General features: G+C 36.4%; 1 protein-coding gene across 4 annotated transcripts in view; it reads right to left on the reverse strand.

Moving 5' to 3' along the window:
• The window catches only part of Moe (moesin), a 62,440-nt gene extending 49,583 nt beyond the window's left edge, over positions 1-12,857 (reverse strand). For 2 of the 4 annotated variants that reach the window (XM_028182388.2, XM_089729998.1), the window contains exons 1-2: positions 12,729-12,857; positions 12,363-12,393 (exon numbers count right to left, since the gene is read on the reverse strand). In XM_028182388.2, the coding sequence (XP_028038189.1) occupies positions 12,363-12,374 (12 nt within the window). In that variant the 5' untranslated portion in view covers positions 12,375-12,393; positions 12,729-12,857. Of the gene's footprint in view, positions 1-6,083; positions 6,289-12,362; positions 12,394-12,728 lie in introns of those variants that run through there. The other 2 variants (XM_028182387.2, XM_089729997.1) reach the window with 2 other exon arrangements.
• Positions 12,858-13,172: the final 315 nt, after the last annotated feature.

Consider the following 13,172-nt stretch of genomic DNA (forward strand, 5'->3'; position numbering starts at 1 on the left):
AGGTCGCGATCTTCAGTATTTTGGAAAGCTATACAAAGAAGACTATGCAATAATAATATAATTAATCGCTTTTGCCAGTCATTTACAGCTTACCGTTATGATCTTTAGATGGTCTTTAGTTTGGAACTAAATTTATAAAAGGAATCTGGACGACAAATATCATGGAGCATTTGAGAACGCAGTGTGAAGTTGTAAATGTATACAGATAGGATAGATCCTGTTATAAAGGTCAGGGAAGCGTTCTAGTGCCAAACAAACCACTCAAATCATCATAACAAAAATAAAAGTTAGATAACATAATAATGGGAATTAATGTGATTTTTTTTAATTGCTTGGCTGATTTTTTACTATTGAAAGATTACTCGTGGCCCGGAGGCCTTTTCAGTTTCACCAGGACACGTGGGCGGTCATTGGGTCAGCCAGGAGGGATGGGCTTAGCTAACAGCTGTCCGAGCGCCTCCAAAGGAGAACTAAGAACTCGGGAGTACCTAGTTAGTTGCATCGCGAATGAATCGGATGAATGGATCGGAATCGCGAACTGCTGAGAAAAGCCGGGGAGAAACTCAGCGGGCTGATGCGAGTACGGTTGCTGGGGTACCCAAGCCTGCTCCTAGCGTTAGAGCTGAAGGCGTCTAATGCAAGAGTTATTGGATCTGATGGATCCGTAAGTGCGTGTCTAGAGCGTCGGCGGTGACCGGTTTCTGCGTGATCAGGATTCGGGGATGCTTCATTGTCTCGACCGTTCTGACCGTTGTTTTTTTTTTTCTTAATATAATATTTTTTATTTGCACAAGATACACTGTTTCTAATCAAGTCTAGGTTTTTTTCCGTTGAGATTGAGATTTTAGATGTTTTTGCTTAATAGCATTTTTTCTTAAAACAATAATAAATTCAAGTAAAACAATTTAAGGACTAATAACATAGTGTAGCTGTGAACCATAACCGATTGATATATCAACAAGCTATTAAGGATCTCAAAATAAAGATTTGAACCTGAACGAAACCGGAAACATAAGGCAAGCTCTGATGATAAAGATATGGAAGAATGTTTTCTCAGATTTGAATTAGAAATTAATCTTAAAGAACGACTCGATTTCGATGCTAATTTCGTCTTGCCTTTGAAGACCTCAAAAGTATGTTTCACCTCAAAAGTATGACCTCAAATGTTTCCGGATCCAAGATTGATGGCATCGGAGGAAATCGCGGAGCGCATGTTATAAACCAAAATAACGCTAAAGAAACCGAAAGATGTTTTGATACGTATACGCGTCACAAAATTGGTGACCATTACTATTATGACAATCTTTTTTTTAAGGTCTCAGTATAGTTACAACGGCTGCCCCACCCTTCAACCCGAAATGCGTTACTGCTTCACGGCAGAAATAGGCAAGAGCGGTGGTACCTACCCGCGCGGACTCACAAGAGGTTCTACCACCAGTAAGCAAAGTTTCGTCGAACTTGCTACATCTTGAACAAGGGGCACATATTGTACGTCGCTCGATCTATGTTACGGGTATTATCATATTTATAATAATATATTTGCGCGAAGTGTAAAACGCAAGTCAAACAGTAAAGATACGTGTACGAGAATGACATCACCACGGTCTTCGCACACAAGATAACTACATGAAAACGGCGTTGGTTAACATTATATGAGTGGTGCTTTATTTATAAACGTGATATTGAAACTCTTTTTTTCTCGTTTAATATACTACTTTATGGAAGATTCTAGATTTCGCCTTTGAAGCTCAACTTATTTGTCTAAATAGATGTTATTTGGCATCTATAGTGCACAGGAATAAGTATTAAAATTTGTTATTTTTTTAAATATCGCTATCTAGACAGAGTTGATCGGAAATAATGACCGCTGTCAATGTCATTAACAAATCTTGTAGTACAATCGATTCACTACCACGAAACACAGTATCGTAAAGAGGAATCCTTTCTGCTCGAGAAGAAAATCCTCTGAAGAAAACGCTATCAAATTTAACAAAAGTATTATAAATCACGTTCACCATAATTTTTTAGGTAAATTATGTCGCGAGATGCCCTTGTGTTTAATAAGTGAGGAAGTTAGCCGCCAAGGTGATCAGAATTACAATTACGAAGCGCTTACGTGTTGTGTCCGCAACTGAAGTCATTTAAAGTAATCACTTCGTTCTTTGAAAACAAACATCTTTGAAAATTCTGTAATCCGTATAATGTATCGTATGCTGTGGTGTGACGCAATTCAATGTTTTATGGGACTAAATATCAAACACTAGTCCTTGAAGATTTTTTTTTAATCTTCGTAGTTATATAATTAGAACTGTATGATGTTATGGTACAATTTGCAGTTCTAACAAGGACAGCAAATATCGCCGCCGTTTACCCATTGAACGATTGGATATTCATGTCAAGTTAATTACAAGCCAAAATTTACATTTTTATAAGCTGAGAATCAAAGGGCTAAAACCCACTTAGTCCGTCAATCGTCAGCATTCAAAACATCAGAAGAACATAACTTCAAAAAAACTATGAGTAGACAACTCGAGATTAACGAGAATAATCTTCAAATGTTTTTTATTGTACTTTCTTAGAGGATATGTGCTTGCAGCTCACCTGGTGTTATCGATTAATAAGTAGTTTGCTGTGGAAACAAGCAAGACTTTTGAAAGATGCATAGAATTCATGCAACAGGTTTGTTATTCGGTGTGTGTTTGAGCAAGAAGGGTACTGGGGGGAGGCGCAACAGGTGCTAAAGCAGATGGCTGTATACATGAGACGTGGGTTGCGTTTAGGGGAACTCGGAATAAGTTCTACCTATACAATAATATATTACGAAACTAGCTTGATCTTTTTTAGGCGTGGATGGGAAAATCATACAGGTAATATTAACTGTTTCCAAGAACCCGGGTATCGTTGCAATATTAGACTTTATGATCTGGTTGTTAGTGGTATTTCAAAGCAAGCCAAATTGGAATCTTAGTTGAATGCCACAATTAGGGCTATATCAATAATTTGCTTACACATCTAAGACTAAATAACTTAACAGAGCTTTCCTAAATACGAAATAAATGGTGACACATAAAAAATGAAATCATGTAATAGAAACCGCAACGAGTCGCGGGTGAAACCGAGTGAAACAGCGCCACATGGGCACAGAGCATGTCGACCGTCAAATTAAATTCAAGTACAGCAATAATTAACCATTACCACCATACGACAAAATAACGACGATCCACACGTCCGTACAATTTACTCTAAATTCAAGGTTTCGATATTTTTGTTTTGGTATCAGAATTTATTATGGTAGAAATGTAATTGGTCATTTCGTATTTTGAGCACGGGTTTGGTATTTTATTTGATGGTAATTTCCTCTAACGATTTCATAATAGTTTGTTCGTTTGTCCCTTTCAAGAAGACATTAGGCTGGACAAGATTGGGCTAACATTTTGCAAAAACCATGCATATTTAATTTTATATAGACCGGAAATTAACGTATATATAATATGTAGAAAGGCTTTCGATGACGGAAAACGACAGTTCAACTAATTTAAGGCAATCAAAACCTGATGTCCGTGCTTAGTACATGACACCAATCTATTTAGAAGTCATCCTAGATTTGCATGAATTTCTTCTTTACTTATCCAGTACTACCACTATTAACTGTGTGTTACAAGGGACATCTTGCAATAAAATAGGTCGAAGGTAAAATAGGTGAAGTCGTCGTGGCCTAACGGATAAGACGTCCGGTGCATTCGTGTTGAGCGAGGCACCGGTGTTCGAATCTCAGGCGGGTACCAATTTTTCTAATGAAATACGTACTCAACAAATGTTCACGATTGATTTCCGTGGTGAAGGAATAATATCGTGTAATAAAAATGAAACCCGCAAAATTGTAATTTGCGTAATTACTGGTGGTAGGACCTCTTGTGAGTCCGCGCGGGTGGGTACCACAACCCTGCCTATTTCTGCCGTGAAGCAGTAATGCTGTGTGTGGTTAGTAAAGGTGGGTGGCGCATTTACGTTGTGGATGTCTATGGGCTCCAGTAACCACTTCACACCAGGTGGGCTGTGAGCTCGTCCACCCATCTAAGCAATAAAAAAATTGTAATAATATATAGGTTTCTTTTAAAACTCATAAATTTATTATAACAACATATTCAATTTATAGCAGATTAGTTGCTTCAACAGGAAAATGGCATGTGAACTTAAAATTTATTATTAATTCCGAGGTCAAAGTTGAAAAAGCAACGGTATTTTTTTGTAATTACAAAACCTGGTTTCAGTCACAAGGAAAGACCTTGGTTTTTCAAACGACTTAAGGCTCTTATGTCGTACGTTCTATACAAGGTAACAACAGATGATTCTTCGAGATACAACAAACATTTTGGTCAGTGCTTAGTAATGCTTACCACACCGTACTGACAATTTCTAGTTCTAGTCATTACAGTATGTTATATAAAGTGTTCTGAAAATGTCTAGTGTTACTTTATTTATTTATTGCTTATATGGGTGGACTTGCCCCACCCGGTGTTAAGTGGTAACCGGAGCCCATAGATATTCTACAACGTAAAAGCCGCCACCCACCTCGAGGCAAGAGTTGTAATTCTCAGTTTTAACAGTACAACGGCTGCCTCTCCCTTCAAAACGAAACGCATTACTGCTACATTTATACATATATTGGAGAAGAGCTAAGCCTGATGATTTTCTTGCCAAATTGGTGATAAAATTATGACGATTTAAAAGTGCCTGTAAAATCCTAGTCGAATAAAAATAAAAAACAATTTAATTTCATTTAATGTGATGATGGTTCAGTTATTTATAAGACAGGTTTAGCGACTCCGGTCGCCACGAGTTTAGTTCTACTTATTTCCGACCTCCGTCTCCATAGGTTTAATATTCTCGTTGTATCTATCAGGAAATGAGTCATTAATTTGTAATAATACCCCGATAATCTAATAGTGTCGTGTCATTGCGATGCGCTCCATGATAACAGTTTTTATTGCCCTTGTAGGCTGACGAGCATACGGCCCACCTGATGATGAGAGGTTACCGTCGCCCATGGACTTCAGCAACAGGGGCAGAGCCAAGCCGCTGCCTACCGCAAAATATTTGCAATACTTCGCACAGTCATACGTTTTGATCTGAAGGACTACCTACAGGAAAACAGTGGTATATGATTGCTATATTTTGTTGCATTCAGCTAAATAGGGCGCCTACGTGGTACAACAGTATGTAAAAGTTATTTTCAAAAGAAATATAGTTATTAATTAAAATGAAAATATTGCGACAATGACATGGGACCCGTGAGCTCCGGTGGTGAATTAAAACCACTTCGGCCGCCATCTCTTCTACCAATCTACGACAATAGGACTTTTAACTGCTAAGAAATTCACACCATTAAAATTTAATTTGAATTAAATATTAAAACATACCTAATTACCACGGAAGTAATTGTCAATCCTGTATTAGGTACTGTTTGTTTGGCAAAAAAATACGATCAGCTCTATAAGAAGTTTTAATGTTCGAATCCGGATAAGTACAAGTGTATACATAATACATATTATGTAATTTACAAAATGCGGGTAGGTCTTCAATGCGCAATGTGCTCATCGGGGTTCAATATATGCAGTACTAAATCGTGCTCACCACTAATAATGTAGTCTGTTTTAAAAAAACACCATAAAAGTTGTGCGAACGGTTAATTCAAATGTTAACCACAGCGCGAAAGCGAAAGGGGACCCTTGGCGAAACAAGGCATTCTTCCCGTCTCATTTTGTAGGCGGGAGTCGAGCGGGATAGATGATTGAGACGACTCGACCGTCCGTTGGGAACGTTCGAGTTGTGGAAATATTGATATGAAAAAAAAAAGAACTAAAACGTGACTCCATCTTGGTCGAAGCGATGACATCAGCGAAACTTATGACTTTGACCAACATCGTGATATTCCTGTAAGTTACCTCCGTGTTTGACTAAATATTACTTCTTAAATTGTTACAGAGGCTTCGCGTAATTACGAAGATCAAAGTTCAAGTTTAGACATCCAATAATCTTCCATTTTGTTCTAGCAAAACGCAACTAAAAATTGTATAACTGACCTGTTTTCCTCCGGCAACCATTTTGATAGTTATGATCACACACACACAGCGGATAAGATCACAAGCACTTTGTGTATAATATTCTTAAAAGGGGGTAGTTTAAAACCGGCACTTGAGCCGCGTCTGTCTGACGCGGCGCTGTCGTTTGAACTGAACGAAACGATACGAAATAATACGAATGGTCGTGGACGAGCGCGGGGATGAGCAAGCGCCGGTGCGCCCCGACCTCAAGGTCGCGCTTACCTCACTCAAACCAGATGCTGACAACATTTTATTTTAATAAAATACGAATTTCATTAAACTTATACTTGTGTTTATTGGCTTAAATAGATGAACAAGCTATCAATATTCAAGGGAAATCGCTCACTTATGTAGTATCTTAGGGCTATCCTATCTTAATTGCGGCAGAAATAGACAAGACCTTAGCGCCAAACTTAATCGAGCTCAGAACGGCCGACAAATCAGCTCAAGAGCAGCCGCTTCGGGAGTAAATCTACCAGCAGATCGGAATTTCGTCCGTCGTGAAACTCAGCGGACTAATCAGGCGGGTTGTCGGCAATTTGAAGAAAATTTCTGTTATCAATAGCACGGTCAAGTCCCGACAGGTGGCGTGCGGCAAGTGTATAATGAACAACAAATGTTGATAGCACCAGCCGCAGACAATAATACCGCCTACGGTTCCTTTGCTTTTTTTTTTCTTTGTACAACAAATCCGATCCGCGTACCATCCACTCGCGGTGACGTACATACCTATGTACATGGCAACAGTGAGTGAGATTGTATTTATACGTACGAGTCTGATGTAATTAGTTTATTTTCGTTAAACATCATTTTATTTCTTGGTCAAGGTTAATCGAGAAACTTTCCTTTCTTTTGTTTAGTTACAATGGTAGACGGGCGAGAAGAAAGTAAACATATCGGAGGTTTTGTTACTCGATTACGAATATAAAAGGGTTGTTATTTAAACTCTGTCTAAATGGGGCGCACATTTTTAGCGTACACGGGCAGGCGTGCTCATGACATGATGGCTAATGCTAGTCTACCTGGGAAGGCCTTAAAAATAAAACAACGTGTAAATGGTTTTCAGTTGAAGTAAGCTTTTGATATAACATGTTTATTGTTATACTAGCGGCCCACTCCGGCTCCGCTCGGGTCTTTAACAAAAATTTCAACTATATTTGACATTGTATTATTTAAAATAATAAAAGAACACTTATTGCGGCATAACTATAATATGTAGTTTTGATTCTATTATTAATAGTTTTTGCAGGGCACGCGATGTAAAGAATATTTAGGTAATTTTTTTATACCTTGGGTTACATTATTGGAATTTTAGTAATTATCCCTAATTTTTTTCAAAGAAGATTATAGCCTATGTCATTCGGGAATAGTGCAGCTTCTAAATAGTGAAAGAACTTTTTCAAATCGGTTCAGTAGTTTCGGAGCCTATTCAATACAAACAAACAAATCTTTCCTCTTTATAATAGTATAGAAGTATAGATATATTTGAAAATAAAATTGTACAAAAAAAATTGTTTACAAGAAACGTCGGACAATGCGACCATAAATCATAAGCACATGATAACAAGTCTAAAGCATCACTTGTACTCCCCCTAACGTTTGACCTTCGGAGAACGACTGCGGTTAATTTATTGTTTTGTTACCACAAGTCGGAATACGCTCGGAATGAACCTGGTGCCACTGCATACTGCTATAGCTTGTCACGTGAATATCTCAGAGTAGACTCGAACATGTTTCATTTTTTTTTTATCATTTTCATTATCAAGAAATGAATTCACAATTTTTTTTTTTATTGCTTTGATCGGTGGACGAGCTCACAGCCTTATTGGTATTAAGTGGTTACTGGAGCCCATAGACATTTACAACGCAAATGCGCCACCCACCTTGAGATATAAGTTCTAAGGTCTCAGCGTAGTTACAACGGCTGCCCCACCCTTCAAGCCGAAACGCATTACTGCTTCACGGAAGAAATAGGCGGGGTGGTGATACCTACCCGTGCGGACTTACATGAGATCCTACCACTAGTAATTAAATTTCCTGGCTGAATATTTTAAGTGTCTTCTAAAAAAGCTACAACACAAAGCAACAGCTAAGATTTGCTTATATGGACGAACTAAGCTATAGGCACAGCCCACCAAGTTTCTCGTCGGATCTTTTCAGTGGGTCGCGAATCCGATCCGGTGGTAGACTCTGCGAAGCACCGCTCTTGCTAGGGCCAGTGTTAGCAAATTCTCTGAGGGTTGAGCCCGTGAGCTCATCTACCCGCCCTGGCGTAGCTGGAATAGACCCAGCGAAAAGGTAGGGGGAAAAAAATTTACGTTATGAAATATTTATTATAGAGAGAATTGCGGCTTCTGATCAAATAATGACGTCAATATTCAAGTGCGTGCATTATACAAATTTTACACCAACTTTCGCACTACGGGAAAAGGGCAGAGCATCTATAAATCCACACTAACACATCTAAACGCTTATTTTCCAGTAAGTATTTTATTTCAAACTACTGAAACACGATCACGCTTCGCTGTGACTGTCGCTAATTGTATGAAATACAATTTCTTGAATATATTCGCAGGCCAAATGGTACGATGATGAATGATACTATGACAGAAAACTTCAGTCTGAAGTGCCATAAAACAACTGCATTTTTTTATCACAGATTTAGGAACGTATTGTTGTATAAATATGCACTAAATGCCTGCCTGCTTTGTCTGTGTTCGCAATAACAAGATGAAGCTCAAAGGACTAAATTCGGAGAGGACCGATTGTTTGAAGTTCGTTAATTTCGGTTTATTGACACAATGTATACGCCCTCTTATCCTGGCCGCCGCTAATTACCCGACTGCGACGGGGCAAGGCAAAGTCGCCGTCTTCCGAAACATGTCTTGTCGGATCCCCCGGATTCATTCTGATGCTTTTGGGACTCTCAAGCACCGGTCGCCGTCCGAGCGAACTAACCCATAGACAGCCCACTGAGTTTCTCGCCGGATTTTTTAGTGGGCCGCGATTCCGATCCGGTGATAGGTTCTGCGAAGCACTGCTCTTGCTAGGGCTAGAGTTAGCAGATTCTCTCTTAGGCTACCACCGAATTTATAGGGGGAAAAAATCGGAGAGGACCGACTGTTTGGAATTCGATTTATTGACCCAATGTATACGCATTAAATGGCGTATAGTCTAGAAGCCACACGAGGGAACACAATATACACATGTATACACACGCTAATAAATAATAACCCACTTTAGCATTGCCTAATCAGGTAAATACTCATGACGATCTGTCATGGAAACAACATTAGGAATTTTGTATTAGAAAAGTTTTAAAATGTAAAATAAAAACCGGGTTGAATTGAAGAACAGACATCAATCGACTAACCGGTTTTTCCCTGATACGTTATCAACATTTAGTGCTATTAAATAACGTTGTTGTAAAATTTACTTTTAGTATATTTCATTCACTTTAAAAATGGTTTTGGTTTTATTATAATAGCTCTATGGACAAACGGGATTACGGCTCATCTGATGTTAAGCGATTACCGGAGACCATAGACCGCGACGTGGATTGCCCTTCTAACCATTTATTTAGATAGGAGCCTGGTACTTACCTGGTACCTACCTAGCACCTGGAAGCCGGAGGACGGTACCGTTTCTTAAAACTCAATTTATCTATCATTTATGAACATTAGGCCAAGCTCACTCACGAGTGTTCTAAGAACTGTTCGGAATTCTGGTTATATATATTTAATCAACAAACATAGAACTTAGGAATATACAAACTAACTTGTACTATAGACATAGTATAATGCTCGCTAACTAGATAAGTGTGTCCCACTTTCTTGCTTCCTTCCTTTGACACACATAACATATTGACTACACTATTTACATATTACACAATACATTAAATGCATAATTCAGCATGCATTGGTTATGAAATTTAATAAAATTATCAATAGGCATAGGGCACACAAATATATTTTACGATTGCTTATGGACTTATTTTATGATAGGGTTTTATGATAGGGATAAGCACACTGTGGGCCTCACAGTGTGAGGGTACTTTAATAACTGGAGTTTAATTACTAATTTTACCTAATTCTTAATTTAATTCCCTAGAAATGCAAAAAGGAAGGATTTCTTTAAATTCTACCCCTGAAAGTAAATAGAAATATTAAAGTGTTGATTTAAAAATAAATATAGCAAATCTGACAACACTGATGAAAAATCACAGAGCACCCGTAGCTACAAGTACAAAATTGACTCGAAACTAGCCACATACATAAATAACAGATTAAAATTGGATATCAGGCAAAATATTCTCACACAAATCACATAGGATAAAACAATTTATTAACTAGCACTGAAATAATAATCAAAATGGATCAACGTACTTAAAAAAACACATCAAACTATAGGTAATCAAACGTAATATATTACTTGGACCACAATCTTTAACAAACACTACATTAATCATTGTTGTATGTAAAATTCTACATTCCAATTACAAGCAAAACTTAGAATCAACTAACCAAACTATTATCATTTGATCCAAGATCTAGAGCATGGGTTATGTAATTGAGAATCTGAAAATATAAGAATTTTTAATGTTCATTTTTTACAATTGTCAACACACACGATACAATTTCTTAATCTTTAGTTCTTAATGTTAATCAGTATTCAAATAATAAATTTAAAAGTGGATCGAACTTGAAATTTAAAATTTAAATACAAAATGATTCAATTAGCAGCGCATGTGAAATTTTCAGCAATAGTCATAAATTTTTTATGGAAAAAAATTTAAGTAACTATTCTAGAGTTTAGTATAAATTGGGACAGAGTTCATTCAAAAAATAACCTAGCTCACACTAAAAAACATATAAATATTGGTATTTTTCATGAATAGATATATTTTTGATAAGACGTTTACTGTATCTTGGGTTTCAGATTATCAAAGATATTGGTTGGAGAGACCATACAATATGGTAAGAAACATATAAGTTGTTACTTGTGAGGAACATATACCTTTTTTTTAATCTGTATTTAATTAATCTGCTGTGCTGCTTCTAGTGAGAACAGTCTTTCAACTTTATATTCATCATGGCTAGGTAGGTTCATAGGTGCAACAACAAGATATATTTTTTGAGGCAGCTGCGATAAAACTCCAGTTCATTTTGTTCAAGATTCAAATACATTATGGGCCTTTTCTATTGAGAGCAATAAAAAGAGGTTTACCACATGCAAACAGGTTCTATATAGTAGATGCCTCTATAGGTAAAATAGCATAGACTATTATCAGATAGCATTTTTGTATATTCCAATTCAGTCATAACAATATACAGAATTATGTTCTTGTTTTGGAAGTATCAGACAAATGGTAAAAATATAAATGCTTAAATTGTTTGGCAACATAAAAACGTCCAAAGCCATACTTCTTCCAAGGAACATAGAATTCAAATTTTGGCAAATATATGTAGAAATATTTTGCATCTGTTTAAATTTAAATGGTCTGATGAAAAATTGAGGAGTCTCTCTTCCTCTCTCATCCTCAAAACAACATCCTCAACAAAACTTTGTATGAGAAAAATGAAATTAGAAATTATTTTAAACTCAGTTTTTTATGAATCCCTCTTTAAGTTCAATTACTTTATTGGTTTGGTAATAATTAGTAATAACTTTAACTAGTTTTAAGTGGCACCCTCTCATGGGTGCCTTTAATTTATTAACTCTTGTGACCTGTTGTTATTTATGATGACTCATATGCTCAAATGTGTCACAATGTGCCATTACATATAAAAATTGTACTGGTCGATTTCAACATCTAAAGTTTAATGTAGAACTTATCTTTATTATAGAGTATCTGATTACAATTTCAATAAAAATGAGATGTCTTAGTTTAATGTGTTTTTGTAGGTGACACTTTTAAAATTGTTATTCTAATATCATGAAACAGTTTATGTAGTAGTAGTATAGTATAGTAGTATATTATATTTTTACAATTTTATAATTATTACAGAATTAATTATTTGGCATACAATTGTACGTGGTACATTTTAAGTTTGAATTAAAAACGCCTTATACATTTCTCTAATTACTTTAAGTCTTTCGATTCATGTACAATTTGTTATAGAATTTGCTGTCTCATAAAAGATTAATTCATAGGTTTTTCATAATATTGAAATTCAAACTTAACTGGATGTTTGCATAATCAATGACAACTCGGTGTGCTGTTTCGTAACATTAATTGAATTAATAAGATGTACTCACTGATTTCGGCATGTTGGCTATGGATCACTATCTGCAAATACGAAAACGAGACATAAAATAGTGTTATCTTGTAAATTGCTTAAAGTTGAATTGGATTTGGGGAATTGTTTTCGCGCTCTTCACTAACTTTTAACAATATTTTAAGCTGATAAACTTTAGGCTGTCGCTACTATATTACGTATTACCAGCAAGATTACGAGATTTTCCACTAAATAATCATATTCGCGCTATGACAATATCAAGTAGTCACCGGGTATGCCACAGCGGATAAGCTTAATAATATAGTCATCACGAATACTTCCATTTCAAATTAATAATATTAAGATTTATTGTTTATAACCAGATTGATGGCTTTTCAGTACTTACCCGGTATAAACAAGAATATCACCTAATAATCCACATAAGTAGCACAACACACATAAAGAATGCACACACCCTACGGCCACAAAAATATCGCGGTGTGACAACGACAACTGCTTGCGTGACGTGGTAGCACACATTGCCATAGTTTGAGCTAAAATACTATGAAATTTTCAGAAACATATTTAAGGGTAAAAACTCTTTATAGAGTTACATATTTTTTTTAATGCGTAGAGACTCAAAACTCAGGCTAGAAAGAAAAAATCATAACATTCACAATTTAATTTACTTTTTAAAATTATGGTGATGACATGTTAACAAAAAAATTCTGCTAAAAAGTTGTTCTAAGTTAGAGCTAATATAGGTAACATTTTAACGGTCGAAAAAAACACGACTTGTTTGGCGGGAACACAAGGAGCGAAGTTTAAATTTGTTGCTTTAGTACATATT

This window comes from Bombyx mandarina, chromosome 09 (genome assembly GCF_030267445.1).
Source record: "Bombyx mandarina strain Sakado chromosome 09, ASM3026744v2".
NCBI lineage: Eukaryota > Metazoa > Arthropoda > Insecta > Lepidoptera > Bombycidae > Bombyx > Bombyx mandarina.